The 25,987-nt window shown below is 40.5% G+C and overlaps 2 protein-coding genes, 1 long non-coding RNA gene and 1 other non-coding gene across 5 annotated transcripts in view; 3 read left to right on the top strand and 1 right to left on the bottom strand.

Moving 5' to 3' along the window:
• The first annotated feature begins 1,147 nt into the window (after positions 1–1,147).
• Positions 1,148–8,153, top strand: cstf1 (cleavage stimulation factor, 3' pre-RNA, subunit 1). 2 transcript variants are annotated; one of them, XM_067505535.1, is made up of 6 exons: positions 1,148–1,224; positions 1,639–1,854; positions 1,933–2,210; positions 2,300–2,497; positions 2,773–3,163; positions 7,705–8,153. In XM_067505535.1, exons 2-6 carry the CDS (start codon positions 1,686–1,688, stop codon positions 7,962–7,964), a joined length of 1,296 nt encoding a protein of 431 aa, XP_067361636.1. In that variant the 5' UTR covers positions 1,148–1,224; positions 1,639–1,685; the 3' UTR covers positions 7,965–8,153. The 2 variants fall into 2 exon arrangements, with proteins under 2 accessions (XP_067361636.1, XP_067361637.1); XM_067505536.1 differs by having other exon boundaries at positions 1,178–1,240.
• Positions 8,154–9,555: 1,402 nt separating this feature from the next.
• Positions 9,556–24,132, top strand: cass4 (Cas scaffold protein family member 4). Its single transcript, XM_067504487.1, has 7 exons — positions 9,556–9,715; positions 19,601–20,005; positions 20,963–21,046; positions 21,162–21,278; positions 21,476–22,738; positions 22,870–22,953; positions 23,073–24,132. The coding sequence occupies exons 1-7, from the start codon at positions 9,713–9,715 to the stop codon at positions 23,484–23,486; spliced, it is 2,370 nt and encodes a 789-aa protein (XP_067360588.1). The 5' UTR covers positions 9,556–9,712; the 3' UTR covers positions 23,487–24,132.
• trnav-uac (transfer RNA valine (anticodon UAC)) lies at positions 13,138–13,210 on the top strand. Its single transcript has one exon. It is a non-coding gene; the product is annotated as a tRNA-Val (tRNA).
• LOC137127483 (uncharacterized) overlaps positions 19,851–25,987 on the bottom strand; it is a 7,956-nt gene continuing 1,819 nt past the window's right edge. The window contains exons 2-3 of the long non-coding RNA XR_010914438.1: positions 20,510–20,568; positions 19,851–19,991 (exon numbers count right to left, since the gene is read on the bottom strand). This is a non-coding gene — a long non-coding RNA (uncharacterized lncRNA). The remainder of the gene's footprint in view (positions 19,992–20,509; positions 20,569–25,987) is intronic.

Genomic DNA, 25,987 nt, shown 5'->3' with positions numbered 1-25,987 from the left:
GGGTCTCTTGCTGCACATTGAATTATGTCAGATGAATCATTTGAAAAGGTCCATTGCTCTAACAGGCTAAGCTACAATCATCCATCTGCATTTATTACACTATATTTCTAGTCTTTTTTTTTTTTTTTTTGCAGGAAGTCGCAAGTGAGAGACTGTAGGTGTGTGGGTGCTAAATTGCTAGAGGTCTGTCTCCACTCACATCTTTAGTTATCCTTTTTCAAAGCTAAAGAATTGAGCTTCACTTTTGTTTTCGCCACCTCTATCAATAACACAATTACAGCTAGCTGTCTATTACAGTGCATCTTCTGCTGATTTGTCAGTACTAAACTATGAAGCATGAATCATCATCTTTGTTTTGCTTTATAACACAGTCACATCTGCTGTTTAAGGCCACAACTGCAAATCTAAGATTGATAAACATCAACAAATCTGAGATCAAGCAGGCACTTTCTTTGTCTTTGAAATACTGGAGTTGTGCACCCTCTGCTGGATCATAAGTATATTCCTACATATGAAATGTATACAGACTGATTTTATGTGCTGACAGCTCGTTCATCCTTAGTAATACATAAGCATTTATTGATTTATCGTCTCTTTTATAATAATCCTCATTTGCAAAACTAACCAGTTACTAACACTGTAAAATAAAGGTAGTGGAATTTCCCAACTCTAGAGTACACACTTCACATAAATGGAAAACCTTTGTTTGTTTATTATATATATTTTTTTATTTTAATTAGGCCCACAACTAACTCATTTGCAAAACTAACCAGTAACTAACACTGTAAAATTAAGGCAGTGGAATTTCCCGAATAGAAAACCTTTGTTTTTTTTATTATATTTTTTACATTTTTAATTAGGCACACAACTAATTTAACTACAACTAACTCATTGTATTTAAGTAAACATACTTATGTCTGGTTATTCAGTCAATACACTCTAAAGAAACAAGATACAGTCCTAAATCTCAAAGTTCAGTTGGGTTGCAGAGTACACGAAGAGACTCAAATCAGAGCTTGTCTATTAATGCAGGCCAAGTTATATTTGAATCTAGTGTGAATAATATATCATTTATTTTACTATTATTATTTTATTATTCACATTTTATGATTAAACAGCTTCTATTACTGCTCTGTGCAGTTTTCTTAGTGTTGTGACGTAGACGCATTACGTACGACGTAACGTACGTTTCGTTCAGAAGCGCCATTGGAACTTTGGAGAGGGGTAACATTAGCTATTCGTATGTTTTGATATTTAAAGCAAAAAGTATAATTAGTTCACCTGCAGTCGTCGAGTCGCATGTCTTGTTGTAGAGCACACACGCTCAACCAGTTTCTGCGCTAAGCTAATCTGTGATGTTTTTGCCCTGTCTTAGCTAACTGTAGTAACAAAGCTAACGTCGTTAGCAGCTCTGCTAATCACAAGTTCCATTCATTCGCTTTAGCATAGTGGCTACACTCTTAGCTAACTAGTATAGCGTTAATTAGCCTTAAATCTAACTCTGTGGGTTTGAAACGCAAGGTAGATATGGTAGCAGGAAGCACAAGCTAATTTAACTGACGCGGTCTACTTGTTAAGATATTGCAACAGAAGCTAACGTAGAAAGCAGCAGTATTGACGTGGTGTCTTTTCTTGCAGCTAGCTCATTAGTGCTGTTAGCCCTTTTCCGATCACGCTGACTCAACATGTATCGTCTCAAACCAACTCTGAAGGACCGACAGCAGCTGTACAAGCTCATCATAAGCCAGCTTCTTTATGATGGCTACACCAACATCGCCAACAGTCTCATCAATGAGGTCAAACCACAGAGCGTGGTGTCGCCCTCTGAGCAGCTAATGCAGCTGGCAAAGATTGGTGAGTGCTGTCTTCGCTTCTTCATGTTTGTGCGTGTTTAGGTGGGTTCTAATTGAATAAATATATACATTTTTCAAGGCATGGAGAACGACGACAGTGCAGTTCAATATGCCATCGGGCGCTCAGACACGGTGGCACCTGGGGTGGGAATTGATTTGGAATTTGACGCCGATGTCCAGACTATGTCTCCAGAGGCGTCAGAGTATGAGACCTGCTATGTAACATCTCATAAGGGTCCATGCCGTGTTGCCACTTACAGTCGCGATGGCCAGCTGATTGCAACTGGCTCTGCAGATGCCTCCATCAAGATCCTGGACACTGAGCGGATGCTGGCTAAGAGTGCCATGCCCATTGAGGTAATGCACATTGGGGAGCACGGTACACTGTGTGTTTCAGAGCCAGCAAGACCGACGTTTACCTCTCCTACTCTATTTGTGTGCTTCAGGTGATGATGAATGAGACGGCACAGCAAAACATGGAAAATCATCCTGTGATTCGGACACTGTATGACCACGTTGACGAAGTCACCTGTCTTGCCTTTCATCCAACAGAGCAGATTCTAGCTTCCGGCTCAAGAGATTACACCCTCAAACTGTTTGACTACTCAAAGCCCTCTGCAAAAAGGGCATTTAAATATATCCAGGTCAGAATTGTCATGGTTTGTTTTTTTTCTTATCTACTGTGAATGCAGCAGCATACACTCACATACACATTATACACGTCAAAACATTCAGCTTTTAAAGGGTTATATTGCTTGTATAAGGCCCTTTTAATATTCTTATACTTCTCAAACTGACTAACTGGCTTTGAAGTTTGTTTAACCAGCATATAAGGAAGCAAAATTTCTTTCTGCCATTTTAGCAAAAGGAAAACTTTTTGTCGTTCAGTTTAATCTTTTATTTATTTGTGTTTCTGTAGGAAGCAGAGATGCTGCGTTCAATCTCTTTCCACCCGTCAGGGGACTTCCTGCTGGTCGGAACGCAGCACCCCACTCTCCGCCTTTATGACGTCAATACCTTCCAGTGCTTTGTGTCCTGCAACCCTCTGGACCAGCACACAGACACCATCAGTGGTGTTAGCTATAACCCCACCGCCAACAGCTATGTCACCTGCAGCAAAGATGGCAGCATCAAGCTATGGGACGGTGTTTCAAATCGTTGTGTGACCACTTTTGATAAGGCCCACGATGGTGCGGAGGTCTGTTCAGCCATCTTCTCCAAGAACTCCAAGTACATTCTGTCCAGCGGTAAAGACTCCGTGGTCAAACTGTGGGAGATCTCTACAGGCCGGACACTGGTCAAATACACAGGTGAAGATAACTTTAATTTTACAGGAACCAGAGCATTTTTTCCAGCCAGGGGGCTTTACGTGTGGTATTTTGTTAGAATTGAAGACAAGAAATTATACACGTCAGGTAATTTTATATTGACCATGTTTAAGGTTTTATAGCCTCTAACATATGCAGTGTGGGAATGTGAAAAATGATGTTAGGCTTGTGGTGCGATGGGTTATTTGTACCTAGGGATCTTGATGGTAACTTGTGCACAAATTGTAAGGATCAGGATTTGGGTTACTGACCTGGCTGCACATTCAGTACTTAAAACCAGCTCTACCTTTACCAACAGTAATCGTTTACCATTATTTTTTATAATTACGGTACATGTTTAGCCATAATTACCTTAATCGGTATTGTTTACCGATTAATATTGTTTTCTTAGTGGAGTACTTTTGTTTTGTACTTTAAGAAAAAATTTTGATAATCTCCTTAGTTCTTTTACTTCAGGAAAAAAGTACTATGGCTAGGAAAGGGTCAAAGATCCTAAATGGTGATATATACAAATACTGATTGGATGGTATTTGTGTTTACACATTACTAGTGCGTTCCATTTGTAGTTTGTAGTGAAGTCAGAATTTCTGAGTTCCCCGATAGAAACTTCAAATAAAATGCCCTCTAAAGTCGGATCTCGCACTTTGTGAGGTGGGTGAACCGGATCAAACCGACCTCAAAATCCAATATGGCTGCTCTAGTCTATAAACATTAGCATTGAGCAAACTAAATGACAGGACCAGATCAAAATATTTTTTTTATTTAAAAAATGTTATTTGTAGCTCAGCAACAAGAATATCGAATTTATCTACTTTACTATAATTGTGAATCTTAAAATTACACACTAAGTTGGGTGAGCATAGCCGTACTTCACGAAGACTACAGTATCGTTTAAAACAAACTTTCATATGTACTGATTCAGCTGTGTGATCAGTTTGGAGGCAGCAGTGTTTAATGTTGTTGAGTTGTGTTGCCTTCTACAAACAGCAGTTTCTGTTATTTTAAACATCTTTATGATTGGTGTTTTATGCCAAGTCCACAAACGCAATATCTGCCATGATCACACAGTAGCTGAATCAACTCCTTTTTAAAGTAGTTTCAAACAAAACTGAATAATCTTACCTTTTATGAAGGAAGGACTTATTGTTAGACTGTGGGACAAAACAGACTTACTTTTAGACATCGGTGTCCCTAATAAACAGACAAATTAGTGAAAACTATTTCACTGGAAAGATTCGAGGGTTGGTGATTTATAATTGAGGATTTCTGTTGGCCTGTTAAGTCAGAGAGACAGCAGTGCCCCCTGGCCAGTTATTGAAGAGGTGTTTGTATTTAATCTCCTTGTAATTCATCTAAGGGTCAGAATTTATTGCAGTAGGACTGAAATTGAATTATTCTTCATCTAGATATTGCGTGGTGATGTTACTTTGTAGATATTAGTCATTATTATAACTGGCCTCTTGTTTGCAAAGTGTTTTTCAAAATTAGCAGTAGTTTTTATGGATTATTTTAATTTCATTTTTGCTCACAAAGGCTTTTTGCACATAAAGTCCGCTCTGGAGGAGCTGAGCCTTGGGCTCAGTCAAACACCAGCACAGCATTGTCTGATCGTACAGTCTGACTCTCTGGCTCCTTCAAGTATAGATAAAATCTCCTCGGTGTTAAATACTAAATCTAGCTCGACTGCTAAGAGCTGTTTTGCAAGAGCTACGTCGGTCAAAGTTGGTCTAAAATTACATTAGTTTTTAAAGATAAAAAAACTAACAAAAATATAAATACTAACACATAGAAAAACACAACTTATTCAGTAGGTTATGGTAAAAGTTGTTTAACAGTGCTGAGCAACATGAAACGCCAAATGTCTCCTTGACATGCAACAGGAAAAAACAATCAGCCCGTTGCATATTTTTGGCAAATGTTCTCAGCTTATTCCGCAGTTTAGCCGTCTACTGACAGCATATGTTTTTATTTTTATTCGTTTTTTATTTATTGCTGAGAGTGAAAATTAGTGCTGTAAGTGAATATTAAGAGAAAAGTACCCAACAATTTTATTTGTTCTGAAAAAAATAGAATTAGCAGTGCAGTTGTCAGGTTCATAAGTAGTGACAAATGATCTCAGGTGTATATTATATTCTTGTTTCTCAAGAATATTTTAAACACTTTTAATATTTGCGAATGACATAGTCACACTACATCAAAAGAATTTTCTTTATGGCAATAAACGAACTAGTTCATTGAAACAGACTCACAATTTTACCTTGGTGTGACGAGAATTGCTGACTAAACCACAGCAGCTCTTCAAAAAGAGGAAGTTTGGGATAGTAACATTTTAACCAGATGACTAAATATCTTGCAACTATTAAAAGTTCCCTATGTATAAGGCTATTTTACGATTGCGATTGATCTTGGTAATATCAAGTCCTGCTGGCGGAACAGTTACTTCACAAATTCATTGTTAAGAACACATTGCAGTATTGAGTATTGCAGCTTCTGTTGTTGTTTCCTCATAACTCGTTTTCCGGTTAACAAGTTCAATGTTTTATTTCCCTTCGTGTCTGCAATTTCTTGCAGCAACAGAGTACAAGAAACCAAAATAGGCTATTTCACATCCTTTACAACTTTTAAAATAAGCAACATTATACCTCAATTTAAAGCTGCAAGTCTTGGGAGTCAAACAAGCCCTAGCAATAACCTTAAATTCAATGCACTCTACTTTCACTGGTCCACTACGCCAATTCAATACCAATTCAATTTCAATTAAATTCAACTTTATTTATACAGCGCCAAGTCACAACAAAGTCATCTCAAGGCACTTTAGAGTCTTTATTGGCTTTATTCTGTAAAGATGTATAAGAGAGAACCCCTGAATTCCCCCTTGAGCAAGCCCCAAGCAACAGTGGCAACGATTCACTCCCACACTTCAAATCCCAGCTCAAAACACATCTGTTCAGATTCTCATACTCTGTATGAGTCACTGGCCTGCACATATGTCTATACAGATGATGTTGTCAGTTGATCCTGCGACAGTTGTACGTGTCTAATAGTTTTTATTATTGTATTTTATTATCTTTTGTTGTAACCTATTTATTCAGCTCTATCTGTTTGGTGACCCTTAAGGTTGTTTTGACTCCTATTGTATTTTATTCTTCTATTTTGCTTTTATCTGTACGTCGTACAGTAGGTCATGAAAGGCGCCTATACGTAAAATGTATTATTATTATTTATTATCATTTAAACGTTTAAAAGATTCCTAGTAGCTCTGCACTGTTCCGAGACTGTTCAGTGAATAGGAAATTTCTTTGAGTTTGTGTAATAGACTAAAAAAAGTCCACTTAGCTAATTATAAGGTCAGTGATTATTCCCTTTTAGTTTGTTTTGTTATGAATACTTTACATGTTTCCTCTGATTATGGTTGTTTGTTGAGCACATCAACAGTTACCAGTTAATTTTTTTTTTTTTTTTTTTTTACTGCGCCCTCGCAACTTTTTGTTTTACTGAGCACTTCCTCATCTATACCTAATCCCACTGCTGACATTTTCCTCGACATCCTAATCATTTTCTGAGTGACATGATCAGTTACGTCACTTTATATTCAGGTGACACAAAGCTTTATTTTCTTTGTTCCTTATGAACCCACACTGCATTTAAATTTACATAATTTAAAATTGCCATATTTGCCGACCAATCTACACTCAGTTCTATTATATGTTTTGGCAGTGACACAATTTACATCATATGGGATCTAAAAGCCACCACAGGGGTCAAAACTAAATGTGCTTCAAGTGTAGTCAGCTTTAAATGTAATGGTTTGGTTGAAGGTATTGAGCAAAGAATGGTAAAATACATTTATTCATAGACTCCCAATGTTGTTTGGACATAGTCACCATAATCATACTCTAAATATCTCTAAATATTTTATTATGAGCTACCAAAACTGAGGGTCTGCATGTCCAATATTTTCAACCTAACTAGTAAAATATGTGCTTAGTGTAGTGTGTAGTTTTATTCATTTTAACTTGGAGAAATGAATTAAAAAGAATTAGACTGAAATCTCTTACACGAGCACATTGGTTCTCCTGTTCCTCTCACGGTGCCGAGGTTTTAAAATTGACGCGTAGTAGAACCCTGGAAATGCAAAAGCAAGCAACAAGCAAAAATGTCATAATTGAGAAGATAATAATTTTACTATTAAGACAAACTAACAAAATCAGCCCCCATTCAAATCACAACAAACACACAAATAACCGTTTAAAAAAATGGCATTAGCTTGATTAGCTAGCTACAGCTAAAATCTGCCAGTGATATAAACTTGATAAAGTGCATTTAATTAGCAGTTGTTGGCTAGAAAATGCTATTGTTCTCCCTCCATCCTCATGGCATTTGTGAAGGGAGCAGTGGCTAAAGGGAGGCAGAGCTTATCGAAACATTTATTTAAATTTGAGCTGGTAGCTTCGATTCGAGTAACAATTGTGGGGTCTTCGTGGTAAAGTAATCCCCGCAACACGTTGTGTTTGCTGTCACAGGTGCGGGGCTGAGCGGCCGTCAGATGCATCGCACGCAGGGTGTGTTCAACCACACAGAGGACTACATCCTTCTGCCAGACGAACGCACCATCAGCCTGTGCTGCTGGGACTCTCGCACGGCTGAGAGGAAGAACCTGCTGTCACTGGGACACAACAATATCGTCCGCTGCATTGTCCACTCCCCCACAAATCCTGGTTTTATGACCTGCAGCGACGACTTCAGAGCTCGCTTCTGGTACCGACGCACCACCACGGACTAAGACAATCCCGAGTTATAGGTTTCCAGTCCCTCGTTCCGCTTTCTGTGGCCCACTGATGGGGAACTACGCAGGAATCTGATCTGACTGTTTGTTTTTTTTTGCCATCACGGACTTTGTCATTTTAATTTGGATGTTTTTTGAAAAACTGCTGTGGTATTTGTGGTAACATTAAACAAAAAGCAAACTGTTGTCAGTGCACTTTCAGGTCTGTTAAAACAACAGGTCCGGTGTCATCACATACACTAAGGCAGGAAGTGTGTGCTATAATCATTCCTCCTGTTCCGGCTCATCACAGCATTTTTTTGTGCAGATTCATTTCTGTCTGTTTCTGTCCCACCACCACAGCTCAACAGGAAACAGAATAATAATAATAATAATAATAATACAGTACATTTATTTTAAACAGCTCCACTGCATTTGAGTACCTCCAACTACTGTAAACTGAAGGTGTTGTTAGCATCAGATAGACATTTGAAACGTTGTCAGGACGGTGTCATCGTATAGCGAGAACTGGATGAATGATGCGTTACAACAAGCTGTTTAAACATAAGCGGTCTCACCACTTAACATGAAAATTGAATAAAAACACTTTGTGAATGACAACAGAACCTTTGTCCGCTTGAAATCGAAAATCATAACATGGCCTTCAAAATTCCTCACTCCCTGGAAACTTAAATCTCACATATTTTTTGTTTGGAGTCATAATTGCTCGTTTTCTACCTTTTCTAGTTTGTGTCTTTAGATTTCTATTAAACAATTAAATGAAAGATGGTTGCTGTGTGCTCTTCATGGTGAAAAGTCCCCCTTCAGAACTGCTACATCCAACCACTGCTATGGTAATATCCTGTAGATATTTTAAGACCACAGTTGTTGCAGAAAATGAGCAGGCTGCAAGGAGCACGTATAGTCAGTGATCCACCACAACACCCACAGTGTTGTAGCTAAACTCATAAGTCAGATGCACTGATGACAGCAGTTGTTGTCAACTTGTTTTTTTTTTTTTTTTTGTCTTTACCTTTTACCTGCGTGAGCCCAGGTCCTTATTTTCTCATGGACCCAATCCGTCCATTACTGCGCCATTTGCCCCTTCACACTCTGTATTTGTCAATTCCCCCCCCCCCCCCCCCCCCCCCCCCCCCCCCCCCCCCCCCAGCTCTCCCAGACGTTGCTGTCAGTGTTGTCCAGACAACTACCAGGAAACCTACAAGGATTTCAGCTTCTGATAACCCCCATCACCCCCTTTGTCCTTCTCACCCAAGCCTGCCATATCAATCTGCTTTGCATAAGAGGAATTTGTGTCAAATACATAAGTAAAAATGAAGCAACACTGACGGATGATAAAAAAAAAAAAAATTCCCTCAGTTAGTTGGAAAAGTAGAGCAGTGACATAAGACGTTTACTTCTGCTTTACAAGAAAGATGAAGGAGAAAGAGTAGAGTGCCTTGAAGTGGAGTGGGGGGTGTGGGCAGCTGCAAACAAGGGAGGTGGTGGTGGGGGCTCTCGGACCAATGGGGCTGCAGGGGAAGCCGCTCTATCAATGACATGGAGCTTGGTTTCCCCGCCCAGGGTGTAAAACCGTGTGGCTCTTTAGTGACAGCTCAGTATGTGCGCTCAGAATATTCCTGTGAGAAACACAGCGCAGGAGTGAATCCTCCAGTGTGTTCATGCACGATTGAGATGGTTCAGTAATAACTAACCTTCTTTGGACTGACTTATTTTACTTTGTGGAACACAACTGCTTAAACAACATGGTGAGTACTGCTGCTGCTCCACAAGCTGGGACTTTAAACCTCCTCAACATTAGCGTCATAAGGGCTCATTTCAAAGACTTTGGATTTATGCCGTAATGTCGTTCCTATCTATCGGAATGTCCCTGTACACCACCTGCTGGGACGTCCCTTTAACCCGTGGTGTCAGCTACCACTTATTCCTACACAGACCCGCACAGCGCACTGCAGGCTGTAACCTGAGAGGGCTGATCCGGGCACACAGTGCAGAGTGAGACTTCACCAGGCTCATTGACACACAAACCATTAGAAGGGAGGCGATCAGCTCTGCTCCGTGGGTTTTACACAGGCTTAGGAATAACAACAGTTACCAGTTAGCCGTCGTTCAAACCCAGCCGATCAGACTTGTGTGTGTGTGTGTCTGTGCTGAACCGCCGGTTCCCACACTTGCATTCAGACTACTAACCCGACTGGGTGCGTTGCAAAAGTTTGTGTTGAGAAGTTGGATTTCTCAATGGCAGTGGTGCACTTGCTTTGTAAATCGGGTTACAGGTTGATGAGAGATGGTAGAATGGATGTGCAACATGACTGAAGGGAGCCCACAGCAGATGGGGAAAATATTAGTGCAACAAGAGGATTTGTGCTGCAATCTCTGTCTCTGTCAGACTGGAGACTGGTGGTCTTAGGGGGGACAGTGTTTCCAAAAGCTTCCCAGGAACTATGTGTATCTCTCGGTGGAGGGAAAGATGCATCACTGTGACAATTCCCTCTGTAGAGCAGCCAAATTCATCTGATTCATCGCTTCTTTTTATATAACAAAAGACCAATTTGGCTCATGACTAACTGTCAGTTCAAGCAATGTCACTTCCTTTCCATAATGTGGGCTTTAGTATCCAAATGTTTTAGTACTGTGGAAGCTATTTTTGGGGATGCATTGTATACTGCTGCTGCTGCTGTGTAGACATAGACATAAGGGCTTCACACGCACAGCAGGAGGTTGGCATGAAGTCTGAGCAGCCTCCTCTTCACATCCCACTGAAGGAAGTATAAAATAATCGTCCCGGTTCTGATTCAGCATCTGTCTTTTGTCTCGATAATGATGCAATAATCTACTTGTAAAAGCAAGAGAGGGGTTGTCACATTACATCCTTTTCTGTCAGTCGAGGATTTTCGACTGACAGAAAAGGATGTAAAGCGATGAAGAAAATTAGCAGGAGACTAAAGACTGGAAAACAAAATGAGCAGGGTCAGTGGTGCCAGTAGGTATGTGAATCACTTTGCTGGATAATAAAAGGATGAACAGATAGACGTTATGTAATATAGAAATTGCAACTGCAGGGGGGGTTTTCCACAACTATTTCTGTGGATAAATGTTTAGAGAATAAGGATGTGGGTTTGCAGCCCTGACGTTCTCTATCACACAGTTTGAAGCTGCTCTGATCTATAGATTCTACAACGATCTGTAACATGAAAGCTGTCGATGCAGATTCACAGCTGTATTCTGTTGGTTAGGCTTTATTGCTCCCATAGGCGGATTCATGGGGTTGGGGTCTGGGGTCTGGGATAGGGGGGGGGGGGGGGGGGGGGGGTTGGCAGTTTCCTCAAAAGGATAAACAAATACCAAAATTGTGCCCCGACAGTAGAGCCAGTGGAAAAAAAATGTCCTCTAAGGTAAATGAAATAAAGAAATATATCATCCACTGGAGCCATGTGTTGTATGTTTTTTGGCAACACCAGAGGACAAGTCAGACAAACACGCTAAATCTGAAAGACCAAACATGATTTGAGAAGAGATTTAGTGTTGCATTTGTGTTGTGCTGTGCACAATTCAAATTACTTCCAAAATAACCAAAGTTCTCCTCTAAGAGCTCTTGCAGTGGTGCCAGAACAAATGAAGATGAGTTACTGTGCCGTAGAAGGCATCAGCTGCCCTTAATACTCCTTGTGCTGATGATACTTATAATGTCCATTGTCCTGTGGAGCCATGAACATGTTGTACTTACTTCCGAACTTTTGCAAAGTTGATTGCATTTCCTTCTGCAAAATTGTATCTTAATATATCGCTACATATTTGTTTTTGAATGATTTTAACAGGGCAACAACAGCATAATGATAAAAAGAATCATCTTCCAGAGCTCTCAGCATCATTTTTACATGAGCTAATTAGTTGGCGTCCGTTGTCATCATGTGCCTTTTGCAGCCACTACTAATCTTGAGTCATGGTGTCATAGCCTGATGCCACTGGAAGGAAGTTGGAGCCACATGCTGCAGTGGGTGCTTGTCTTTGCGTGTCAGATAGTGTATGTTAATAGAACAAAGACCTGTCGCAAAACACTGGCTAGTAAAATGGTGCAAATCGGAAACCCAATTTTAAATGTTAGACACCTCTCCCAGCCTTCCTCCACCTCTCAAAAATAACGTTTTCCCCTCTATGTACTGATTGTGGGTAGAAACAAATGTTCAGCATTGCTTCACACACAATCTCAGCCAGTTAATATAAAGTGTTTTATAGTGTAGTTTAGCCATGAGTAAAGCAACAAAGTGACCACAGTCACAAAAGGCAGAAGATGAAAATGAGGAAATGTCAGTATATAAATAAAACCAGTGTGAGCTGTTTGATAGACGAAGCTCTTGCCACACAGCAGTGAGCCTGCTGGTTATCTGCTCCTCACACTGTCCAATCTGTCATCCGCCTGTACTGTCAAGTGCCTGACGGACTTGCTTTTCAGCCGCACTGTACATTCATGGTGGCATTTAACACAGTACATTGATTTAAGTACTGTACGTAAGTATATACTATATATTTTTCGGATTATTCAGATTAGATGAATCATGCAAACTACAGCAGTACCTAACGTCGTTCAAATTATGATTATTAGCTTGAAAACGTGTGTTCGGAAAACGGTGTATAAGTAGTAGTAGGTGGCTTAGTGGTTAGCGGCCACTGGTGTTCGCACTTCCGTGTCCCGACTGATCGTGGCCTTTCTGTGTTTGCACGTTCCCTTTCCTCCCACAGTCCAAACACACTGGTGTTAGTTTAATTTCCCATAGGTGTGAATGGTATTTGTATGTCTCTCTGTGTCGGCCCTGACATAGAATGGAGACCTGTCGACCTCTTGCCCCATGACAACGACCGCGCCCGACCCTGAACAGCACAGCAGCTACAGATAATAAATGGATGGAGGATTGAGGCAGTTCGAGATTTCATTATTGTGGTGGTGACTGTAATGATCCTTCATGCCGTTGTAGATGATGTAGATTGACGTCGATGAAAAGTTAGCATGTTAGATGTGTTAGCCATCATTTAACAAAGTTTTAAATGTCCCCATCTCCTTCTTCTATGCTGAAAATCCCAAAGTTTGACAGAAATAGCTTTTTACCTTTAGTTAAAGAAACAACAGTCAGGTGCCCATGAAAACACTGAAGCTTCCTTTACTTGCTGTAGTGGTTCCATAGTGTAGTGGTCATCACGTCTGCTTTACACTCAGAAGGTCCTGGGTTCAATCCCTAGTGGAACCATGACACACAGTAGTCTGTAAGCCTGGGGGTTTGAAGGTTCAAGTCCTTTAAAGAAGGACATTTTCCTAAATGTTGGAAGATGTCCACGTGAGCTTTAGTACTAAGGCACAGTTCACCCCCTAGGTTTGTCCATTTGGGTAAATTAATGTGTTCTGGTCTCTGTGGATCTGTGCTTATGTCTCAGGCCCTGTACGGATCTAGTGTCATCGTAAAACTAAGAGTGTAACTCCAATGCTGTGATGATGGGGGAGCACTTCTTTTCCAAATAAGAAGTCGCCATCATGGTTTTGCTTTCTGCTCAAAAAGAAAGACGTTCCATTAATTCCTTTTTTGGAAAGGAACAATTAGGACATAACCTCCCACACAAATACTTGTAGTTTTCAAATCCTCCAGATACATACAAAGTGCACAATGAAATATTTTAATTTCATGTTCTTGTAGCTGAAACTACTCACTACTTGGCACCTTTTCTTTCTCTTTAGCTACAAGAAACCCACATTCCGTTTCTCACGGGCAACAATTATCCGTTGAAGCCAAAGCACCTTTTGTTGGTTTTCTTTCACACTTGACACTGAGCTGCAGCAGTGATCTAATGTCCTGTGCTGCCCGATAAAGTTCTTTAGCAACAGTGTCACAAGCGGAGACGTAGGACAAATGACTAAGCACACATTCGGTAGCATCCGTCACTACAAACTACGAGTCACAGCAGACCAAGCTGCAGCAGCAGAGTGTGAGAAATTGACAAATGATGCTCTGTTGCTTATGAAATCAACTTTTCATGTGTAACAGGAAGATTTTGTAGTTGTGTCTTCGTCCCACGTATTGAGATTCTCCTAAAATATAGTGATTCATGAGAAAAGCCAATTTCATTAGAGTAAAAGAGGACAGACACTGGTGGAGACAAGTTATTTACTTACAAATATTGACTTTCACACGAGTCACACTGATCAGATCAGCGTAAAGAAAGTTTTGAGATTTGCGTCCAAAACACAACACATTCATTTGTTAGACATTACATTTACTTCAGAAATCTCGTATTTTTTCTTCCCTGTTTTTCTTGTGAAAAGAAAGATTTGCTGTCTATTTGGAATGTTGATTATCCACCAAAAGGCCCTTAAGTTAAAAGTTTTCATCTGCTGTGTGTGTTTGTGTTTGAGATTTTGACATAGTTCTCCCCAGTTCCCATACAGGAAATACCAGGGCAGCTGTGGCAAGTCAGTGTCACTGCCACAGAGCCTCGTCCTAAAAGTGTTTGGGTTGGAAAGAAAGTTGACAAAGATGGTCTTTTTTTTCCAAGGAGCACATCTGAGGATCATTTAAGATGATAAAACTGATCATCCAAGAACAAATTCCCAACATGCTGAGAGATAATTTACTGGTTTACCAAACGTCTCGCTCAGTATTTTCCCCTCTGTTTTCTAGGCCTATCTTTCCTCCTTGTCTGTCCCCATCTTTTATACTGTGGGAAAGTCTGACGTGTCATATTTACAGGCTGACTTCCTGCCTGAAAAAAAAAAAAAAAAAGACAACAAAAAAAAGAGGACATTATCTTAAATATTTGCTCTGCCTCATCTTTTAGACCCTTCTTCCTCTGTCTGGGACATTTTATATTTTAAATTTCCCTGAACCTTTAGTGTGTGAAAGATTTGTTCACTGCCACTATTATTGTTGCGCTGGGCCTGATTGTCTGATTGTATGATGATGGAGGTGCTGACCTGACCCCGGGGGTCGTCTTCTGACTGCCGGTGGCAAAAGGTCAGAGGGGAACCAAGAAGGTGTCATTCCCACACTGGGAACCACTTCCTGAGCTGGGTTCTTTTTCACTGGGACGCTTACTTCATAGTGCGTCTCTGCAGGTGATGTCTAACGATATGGAAAATGGTTGCTATTTACCTGACAGTGTAACTCTTTCAAAAGGGGGTATTTCCATCTCTCAGAGCCGTTATGAAATACCTGATAGTTGTACGTCAGTGGCTTCAGGCTGGTTACATGAGCAATCACCAGTCTCAACAGAATTATGCTGAGGATAAATCACCTCAGACCTTCAATGACTCACATTGGGAAAGCTCGAGAATGCCATTTGTGTTCCAAATACATTTTTAATATATAAATGCTCCAAACGTTGTCTCAATTTGACGAGGTACCATCCAAGGCTTCTGTGATCCAGCATCTCAGGGCAGCACTGGCAGCTCTGCAGGGACATTTTGCTCTTTGAGTCCTTGGAACCAATCAGAGAAGGCCAGTCGTTTCTGCTTGGTTACTGATATTTAATTTAATTTATGCCACCGAAGGACTGAAATACCTGAAAGCTGAGCGGAGCAGAGTCAACAGGTTTTGAGTCTCATGCTACTGCTACCTTGATTCCAAAAAGTTGTATATTGTACGTTTGAAACCCGCTGTGAACTCACCAGCAGTCGATAACAAAATAAATGTTTGATTTTTAGTTCAAGTGGTTTGTTCCTGTAGCTTTGACGGCTAATGGGAGCATATTTGACATATTTTAGTACATTACTCGAGCAATGAGCTCACGGGATAAGGACAAAAAAAAAAACTCTTTCCATTTTCTTTTTATTTCTTAGATTAAACAAACAATCAACAGATCAGTATAATCATATATATTTAAAGCTCTGGGTAGAATTTATTATTTTTCCCTCAGTACAGTGTCAATACGGGGGAATAACTTTGGGCCCTTTCAGTGATTGAGAGAACATACAATAAAATAAACATATATAACATAAGTAATAATGATAAGTTGTAACCAGACATGTAACTTTTTTGTACCCGAAAGCAAAACAATCCAATAAATAACCCGATACCTGATTTGGTTTTCATTGGAGAAGTAGCTACAATTGGCCTCAAGTGGCTTATTGGCTGATGCGAAGCTCCAAGCCCAGAGTTGTACAAACATTTCTTGCATTGTGTCTGAAGGGCCAATATTCATTTGTGAACAGGAGAAGCAGGAGATGGGGAGGGAGAGGCCGAGACAGCTGTGCGGTTAAAGTGCTGGAGGCCAGCTGTCAGAGGGGCTGATCAGCACAAGCAGGCGTGTGCAGGAATCCAAAAGAGTCACAGCTGAAATGTACTTTGTTACTCTACATGGCGATCAAGTAAAAAGAGCATGAAGTGAGGTGCGAGATTCTGCTAATGAGTGACCCTAATAGCTGGGACATGGCTATATATGAAATGTAGACAAGTCGTTGGCAAGTGGCACCAATTACTATAGAGGCTGTGGTTTAAATTGTATTTGTTTCATATCAGAAACAATTCAAGGTTAACACACACGTTACAAAGCCTTGGATGGACTTAAGAATTCGTTAACACAAGCCGAATTTCTAGCGATTTGCCTTAAACTGAAACCAATGTCATGTTAACGTAGTATCCTGATGATTCCAAGGAGAAAATACAACGTAAATCTTGGTGGTGCAGACGCTGAGTGTCATCTGACCCCTGTGGACTTCGCCTGCATGTCTGTAGCATGACCCAGAGGATTAGGAAGGGAGTTTGCTGAGTGTGTGTGTGTGTGTGTATACTGAGTGTGTGTGTTTGTGTGTGTGCGTGTGGGGGGGGGCGGCTGTGGTCTGCTGTGGTCAGTGTGCTCCACAGCCCTGCATCCTAACAGGTGCTGAGTGTTTTGGGCTCTGATGGTGAATGGCCTCTTTGTTGAAGAGGATTCACCAGTAAGAGGGCAAAGCAAGCAGAACACCCCCTCCTCACACACACACACACAGGCTTATCAGCTGAGACTGGTGTGTGTTTGTTTTGTTTTATGAGTCTGCTTGAGGCCTAGTTTAACTTCTTTATATGAGTCAGCGCTGTAGATGGTGAGACATGACAAAATGTTTGTCGACATCTTGAACTTATGCGATTAGAGAAGCAACATTGCTCCTTCACCAAAACGCGCCTGCAGAGTTACATTCACAGAAGCAAAACGAACGTCAAGTGCTGTTGCTGAGTGATAAAACGTCCTCACAGTGTCCATTACGGTTCATCCCAAAGGTGTTAAATCAGGTTGAAGAAGTCAGGTCAGGTTACCCACTACCTTCATGGCCCGAGGACCCCAATTCACAGCCAAGTTCTGGGTGGAGTTCTGTCACCTGGGGATCTCAGTCAGCTTGTCCTCCGATGTAAGTGCAGACCATTTACCAATCTGAGAGGCTTATTCAGAAACTGGAAACAAGTCTGCGTCTACTGTGGGAAGAAGTTAAACTATAGCAGTAGTGGTACAGACAACCGCACGTGGTCAAGAAGTGTGGTCAGGGTGGAGTATGCACACAACTCCCTTCTATCAGCAGCCACAGGTCTCACCTCCCTTCACGTCATGTATGGTTATCAACCACCATTGTTCTCCACCCGTGATACTGATGCCTTGTTTCCATTGGCCACTGCTGCAGTATGATGCTGTCACCTCGCCTGGCGAAGAGCAATCAAGGCTCCCCCTGCCCCAGAGTATGCTCCTGGTCAGAAAGTCTAGCTTTCCACCTCGGACCTTTCCCTTTGGGTGGAGAGCAGGAAGCTTGCACCTTGGCTTGTTGGTCCCTTCCCCATTTCCAAAGTTTTCAACCCTGTGGCTGTCGAGCTACCCAGAACGCTTAGGATCCATCCCACGTTCCACGTGTCAAAGGTTTAACCAGCACTCACCAGCTGACTCGTGAGTACTTGTGCGGATCCACGACACCACTAGTCCACTACATTTTCCCCCAGCGGACCCCCTTGCCACTGTTTCCTACCTTCTCATCAAATCACTCATCCTTGCTGAGTCTAAAGATCTACCTCTACTGCCAGGACCGTACTCAACTTTTCCTCATAAACCCCTGACTCTCCTCCAGGCTCCGCTCTGCTCCCCACTCACTCTAATAAGTCTCATTCATTCTATACTCAATTTCCCACAAGTCATTACTGAAATACTGATCTCTCATACCCCAGAGTACAGCACCACCGGGCCAGTTGGATGACCGATTACTACATCTCCATCCTGCTTTTGCCAACTATCTCCTTTTAATAAACTTCTTAAACTGAGTACTTGTGTCTGGTGCATTATTGGGTCTAAAGTTGGAACCAATCCCTTACAGAAACGACATGCTGATCGACTCATCAGAGGCTTGTTCAAGTCAATCAGTTTGCAGCCATTGTTCACCTGTTAAAAATATGGCTGTGACTCAGATTTTCAGCTGAACTTTGTTGACCAAGTAATATTGCCATAGTGGGAAACACTGCACCAGGACCAGCTCAAAACGTCAGAAGTCAGATTCTTATTTTTTAGCAGAATGGACCTTTTTCAAATAATGACTGCACTTAAGGATTCCAAAGGGAACATCCATTGCACACCATGACCTTCCATTTATTACATGAAACTACAGTTTTTGTATGTTTATTTTTCAGAAAACAAGAATATTCTGCAGCCAGAGAATGTTTTATATCATAATTTGTGATATTTTGCATTTCTCCTGAAAAGTATGAAATGTGTATGAGTCACCGTTGTGTTATCCAGCTTGGCAGCCGATTGTGGAAACGTTAACTTCAGAACCAGGCTTTTTATCACTGGTCTGAACACACAGCTCATGTTTGACGTGGTGACTAAAAAGAAAAATGTTATATTTATTTCTGTGTCTGGCATCAAAGTAAGTCAAACCACAAGTTGCTGGCTGTCACTTAAGCGCTGCCCTATGGTTAAGGTTTCGATTAATGTTTCCTTTTTCACAAAATGCTTTTTCTCAGAATAACAGCCACCACAGCAAAGAGGTTAAATTTCTCATGCCAGTGCTTGTGGTTATCCCATGTAGCTGAACTTGGTACATTGGTTGTTAGTACATTATCATTTTTCTACGGCAAACTACAAATAACATTCAATTTGTACACGTCTGCTTATTTTGTACATAATGCTTGGAGGGCTGCAAGAGGAAGCTTTGAAGGAACTTATTTATATCTTTGTAGGAAGTGAAAATAAAGAGCAAAGACGTCATTCAAGAGAAATAATCTTCCCCTTTAATTTCCTTTTGTTAGTTTCATAGTCAAAGTAGTTATGAGTTTTTGATTATGATTTATAGAATAAAATGGTTAAAATTGTCTTTGTGCATCTGTTGACATCTCAGATGTGCAACTTGTAACAACATTCTACAACAGGAAATGTTGTCATGCAATAGATGTATAGCCACAAAAAAGACACATTTCTATATTCAAAAGCTCAAGTTCAAGACCTGTGGAATAGATGTTGTTCCAATTCAAAACTGATTGAATGTAAAACATGATTTATATGTGGATAAGTATGGTGCAAATAAGAACCTTTGCTTATGAAGATTATATGAATAGGTGTCAAATATTTCACTTGCCCACAGGTGCAGTACATTTTATTTCTAAATGCTACCTCCATTTTCTTTTTTTTTCTCATTTTAGAGCAAACTTGCCAAAGCTCTGTATGACAACACTGCAGAGTGTCCAGATGAATTGGCTTTCAGAAAAGGCGACATCCTCACGGTGATTGATCAGAACATTGCTGGCTCCAGTGGATGGTGGATATGCTCGCTATATGGACGGCACGGCCTGGCCCCTGGAAACAGATTGCAGCTTCTACCACACACTGCAGTGAGTGCAGGCTCCTTAAACCACGTCACAGAAAAATCCAAATTAGCTGACAGCACGATTCAAAACATCTATCAGACTCCGAGCATGCCTCGACCGGCACCCAGCCCAGCCTATGAACGCATGGACATGATATACAAGGTCCCATCCACTCCTTTATTGGCATCAAAAAGTCCGTTGCCACTCAAGCGAAGCACAGATGGACCTGATGGGAACAAGGTACAACATATTTTATTCACAAATCTATCTATTTCACAAATGTCATTCTGTGTTCATTTGGAAATGAGTTTCCAAAACAATTGGAGAGTGACCATCTGACTTGTGTTGACATGCATGTGATACTGCAGTATAAGAATATAATGCACACACCTTATACTGTATATTATATTATACATCTGTAAGGACACTATTAATGCTGAATGACATATACAGGTTTTGGAGCAACATATTCTAACAAGTAACAGTAGAAAACAGTTCAGGGGCTTTATATATATATATATATATATAATATTCAATTTCTCATGTTGAAAATTTGGATAACTGGACATTTTTGTACAATTTTACAGTGACAGTTACAATAACTTTCTGTAAAAAAGGGGAAGAAAAACACTGAATACGGGGTTCTAAGGTCAGAGTTGGTTCATTTCCTAACTCTCATGATTAGAGAGGTAGACTGTTGCAGAAATGCGATGCTGTGAAACCCCTGCTGGCAAAAGAGCTTACAGATGGGAACTAGGGGCCCCTTCATGGGAACGGGCAGCAGCACTGGAGTCTTTATGGGCCTGTAAAAGACAAACAGACACAGACTTCAGACACATTTAACTGCAAACAGCAACCAATTCCGCCAGGGATCCCTAAGTGTCTGTATGAGCAGAAAGCAGAGAGATATACACCCATATGTTCACCATTCCCTCTCCTGCTCCAGGGGAGTTCTGTTTTCTTCTACTGTAGCCACCCAATATTCAACGGGTAGCATGGTTTCTATTACAGAGCTATGCTAATTGGCAAAGTGCATGCATAATGGGGTTGTCTGGCACTCTCAACAGGCTTCAGAGCAAGGCCTGTCCCCATAAAAGTGTTGATGCAGGGGTCAATGAGGTAGATGATGCCCTGATCAAAGCAGTGCAAGTGTTGCCAGTCAAACCCACTATTATAACCTCTTTGTCTTGTTTGCAGCCTTCATTCTTCAGCACCATGCCCGGTCCAAAAGGGGAAGTTTATGATGTCCCGATCCAAGCGAGACGAGCTTCGCTTTTAACTGTGAGCTCCTGAATATATTTAAAACACTAAGGGCCTAAAGTAGAGCCTTTTTTTTTTGCAGATATACTGCAACTGGTCTGATATATTAGCTGTAATTGTAATTTTCTATTTGCAGGAATGTACAATTCCAAAACCTATGCCACGGAAATACTCACTGATTCCAGATTTGGAACTGGAGAAAAGATTCAACTCTCCAGAGAGTTTAAGGTGTAGCAGTCCAGCAGACTCTTATGTAAGTTTCTGACATTTGGAGAGATTAATGACACAAGGAACATATGACAAGCTTACTTTGAAATGCAGCCTTTCTTTCAACAATTTTTTTGTTACCAATTCTTCACCACTGCACTTACTTTCCACTAGATAGAGATTATTTCTAAAAGCCTTTTTTCATGCACAACTGAGACACTGACAACCTTGTTCTTGTTACAGGTTTATGCAGTTCCACCACCTTTGCCTCAGGACCCAAACTACGATATCCCTGTTCCCTCAGCCACAGAAGTCCAAAAGAAAACGATTGGTGGCTACAGCACCCTTCCTAACCCTCACAAGCCTGAGTGGATCTATGATGTGCCAGTATGTCTAGAGAAACAAAGCCCACCCCAAGGCACTCTTCTTACATGTGCTTTGCCCTTTCAAAAATACAGTCCAACTCCCTTAATTTATGATGTACCAAAACCCATTCCCGTTGAGATCCAGAGTCCACCGAAAGAGCTCCCAAGAATCGCATTTTATAACAAACCACCAAATCACAAACCCACAGAGAAGTCGGTGTATTCTGTTCTGCCCCAAGAGGAACCCCAAAGTCTAGTTCCCCATGGTCATCCAAGTGATCATATACCCCTTGAGTGCAGGGTTGACTCAAACAATGCGCATGAACTCAAAAGAGTGCAGTGCATGCGTAACTTTCTGCCCTGTACATCTCTCCGTGAGTTTCCAGGAACTGGGGAGTCATTGGTGCAGGAAGACAATGAGAAAGGTAGACCTCTGCATGCCACACCAGCAGACAGTCAAAGAATAAGCACAGCCTCCAGCTCATCCACTAGCTCTTGTGACTCTCTGGCTCTGAGTTCGTCTTCTCCAGAGCCCCTACGAGAAGTGACGTTAAGTCAGGATGAGGCCTGCCGCCGGCTTCTGGACCTGCAGGAGTCCATTTGTAGGACAGTGCCTCGGCTCATGGAATTTGTCAGCAGTCACTGGAGGAGCCGGGAACATTTCGAGAAGCATTTAAAGGAGATCAGAGAAGCAGCAGAAGGAATTGCATGTTCTCTTACATGCTTCCTAAACTTCACACTGGACATTAAGGGTAATGCTCGTCGTCTGACTGATGCCAATCTTCAGACAAGACTCTATAAGCAGCTGTCTATTGTGGAGGACTCAGGTGTGATCCTCCAACAAACAGTGGGTGCTCTGAACATAGCTGGCTGGCCCCTCAACACATTGTGCCAGGACCCAGAGAGGGTCCAAACACCTGATCAACTGGAGCGCTTTGTTATGGTGGCACGCACTGTTCCAGAAGATGTCAAGCGCCTGGTGTCCATCATCAATGCCAATGGTAAACTTCTGTTCAGACCTCCTCAAAAAGATCCAGAGCTTCTCAACACCACAGGTCAGCCAGAAAAAAAGAAAAGTCCTAACAGAAGGGAACAAGGAGGGGACATAGTGGAGGATGACAATGACTATGTGGAGTTACAGGTAAAAGTTTCAACCACTTTCATTAACATATAATGAAAATTAGTATGGTAAATGGATGAGTTTGGACTTTAAATTAGATATATCCCAGTATAATTAACAATCTAATGTTGTTGCTTTCGATGTTTCTGCAGACCGAAAGTAAAACGGATAAGCGAGAAAAGGAAGAGAAGAGGAACCCCAAACCAAATGTCACACCGGTCTTTAAGAAACCACAGGTGAGGTGGAAGTGTTTTTGAATTTTTAATGTCTATCTTCAGTTAAGGTCAAAACCTTGTGAGAAGCCACTGAAGTGTAATATTTTGTCTTCTTCTTCTTTTATTTTCCCACTGCTCAGGCTGAAATCAAGCATCATTCCTCTGAGTCCAGCAGTGGCACAAGAGGTCAATCATCCTCTATGTCGGAGCACTGTCGGCTCTACTTTGGTGCTCTTCAGAAGGCAATCAGTGGATTTGTGTGCAGCATTCAGGATGGCCACCCTCCAGAGAAATTCATCTCACATAGCAAGCTGGTTATCATGGTGGGCCAAAGACTGGTGGACACCCTGTGCAGGGAAGCCCAACGTGAAGGGTCCAACCAGAGCCTTCTATGTAAGAGCAACCATCTGTGTGCTCTACTGAAGCAACTGGCCGTAGCCACCAAGAAAGCAGCGCTGCACTACCCAGAAAAGCAAGCTCTGGACGAGGCTCAGGAGTTTGCAAAGGAACTGGCCCAAAGAGCCGTGCACATTCGGACATCGCTTGACCTCTGAGAGGGCACGTTTGTTTGTACAGCAGGACTTTTGGTTTATTATAGTCATTTAATTAACTACTGTATGTCTGTAACTACTTTGTTAATGCATTTCAAAGTTCATTGAACAGCCATTGCTTGTAGCTAAATAATAATTACAAGTTGTGGTTAAAATGCTGATGATGTTAGAAAAAGTTACCAGGGAAAGTGGAACAATTCAAATAGGAAGCTATATTTGTACTAAAATCAGTGACACAGTGGAGTTTTAATATAAATTGCACATTTATTATACTGTACTCAAGGCTATTTTAAATGCAATTTCAGTATAAAATATGACATATTGTTTGTTTTATATATATTACGACAATTGTATGTTCTCTGAAAACTGTTTGCTATTTGGACATTTTATGGATTTAATTACTTTATTGTGTAGATACAGTACTTACTGTACTTCAGTAGTAGTTGATTCTGTCTACTTTTTGTGCATATGTCTGTAAATATTCTAAAAGATATGTTAAATATTCCCACATGTTTCTTGGCACAAAAATGAGAACACATTTTCATTTTTAATTGATGTTAAATTAAAAACTGAAAACTTTTTTATGTTGCTTCATTGATGTCTAACCAACTGCCGTAAAAGGAAATTAATTTAGCTGATTACAAACAACATTGAAAGAAAAGTTTGGGCACTTTGTAAAATGTAAATTAAAAGAGAAGGTGGCAATTTTCAAAACATTTCAAACCTGTTTATGATTGTAAATAGTACAAGGACAATATATCAAAATCTCTTAATTTGATTCAAAAATTGCTTTCAGCAACATGTTTAAAATAAGTTGTAGACTTAATAACAAAAACTCACCTGGTTGAACATTGCACAACTAATATACATTTTTACATTTCTAATAGAACTGTGTTTAATGAATTTTATATTGTGGAGATGTGGTCGAAGCCTCCTGTGACACAGAATCATAGAAATCGACTTATTTCACTGAATTTGCTGCATATTGAAGTGCCCTTCTGATGTGTAGTAGCTAAGTTTATTAGCATTCTTATTTGTTATTTCATAAAGGCAATTGTCTGAACATAGCAAAGCAAAGCTGAATCAGAGTTTCAAGCAGGCGCTAGCTCAAGTTACACAATCTCGCTTTAATTTAAATTGAAACCCTTAATAGTTATCTGTTTTATATGAGTGGATTAGAAGACCTAAATAAAAATAGTGAGTTGGTAAGAAAACAATTATACAATCATGTATAATTGAGTCATATTCATTTTTATTAACCAGTGCATTGATCTGAATGTATTTAATTCCATCAACTAAACCTATTTATTGATCTTTCTTAGGAAATTTGCAAAACTGCATTTATGCAGGGCAAACGTTTGTGACTTCCTCTTCCCGTTCCTTCAGAGATGTTCACGTCTACAAACATTAAGAGTGGCGTGAGTCAAATAGGTGAATATATGTTAATTTTTAAGAAAACTATAAAAATGGAATAATGTAATGTGTACACCAGCAAACGGATGATGTAACTTTCGCATGTGTGTATTTTTGCTCGTTGGTCCACATCATTAAGGACATCTCAGTTCCCTTGTTTGTGTTTGGAGGAGTGAGGACCAAAGAGGCTGCCTGGGGGAGATACGAGTGAGGAAGCACAGGGAGATCCGTAGTTGCCAATCCAATGATTTGGAGATCTGTCGGTGATCATTCTGTTCTGAAATGGCAGTTTTGTACTGTTTACAAATCCCATATTATGTCAGATAAAATTCCAACACAAACTTTGAATTTGTGCTCTTATTCACCTTGGATCCATTAAAATAAGGTCTGATTCCAAAAGACATTTTTCAGAGAGTTCTAATTACAGTAGCTTCACCAAAAGAGACTTGAGCTCCCTCAGAAATAACAAAATCAAGCTTAGGTGGTTTCACTTGTGGGAGTTGTGGGACATTTATGTATTTATTTTTAAATTGGTGATTCACACGTAGCATCTGGTGCACGCTTCAGTTTGGCTTTATATAGCAATGTTTCCACACAATGATAAATGCATTAAAAACAAATAGGTCATGAAATAAGAAACCAACATTTGTTATTTGCATTCCAATATAATGATTCGAGACAGCAGTAGCTTAATTAACTCATTATACACAGATTCTCAATAAATGCAAACACTAACCCTAACTATGGTGTGTAAAATAAAGACTTGTTGGCAGGAGCTTTTGTCGTCTGTGTGCCTGAGTAGTACTTTACGTTACATAGCAAAGATTTTTAATAAATATGCAGATGGTTGTGAAACTTAAGGGAAACATGCAGAGGTGATTCAAATTCACAGCTCAGTCACATTAAATGCGAAGCTTTATTATCATTTTTAAAGTACACAAATTAATCAGTACAAGAGGTGGAGATCAGCTTTATCACTTGTATTTATTAGTTGGTCATCCTCATCTGTAAAGCTAAATAGAGTCTGAGGTTTTCGAATAAAGGCAGTGGAGTAAAAAGTACATTATTTCTCTCTAAACTGGAGTAATAAT

Source organism: Channa argus, chromosome 5, assembly GCF_033026475.1.
Source record: "Channa argus isolate prfri chromosome 5, Channa argus male v1.0, whole genome shotgun sequence".
In the NCBI taxonomy this organism is placed as follows: Eukaryota; Metazoa; Chordata; class Actinopteri; order Anabantiformes; family Channidae; genus Channa; species Channa argus.
This window is presented reverse-complemented; position numbering and strand designations above follow the sequence as displayed.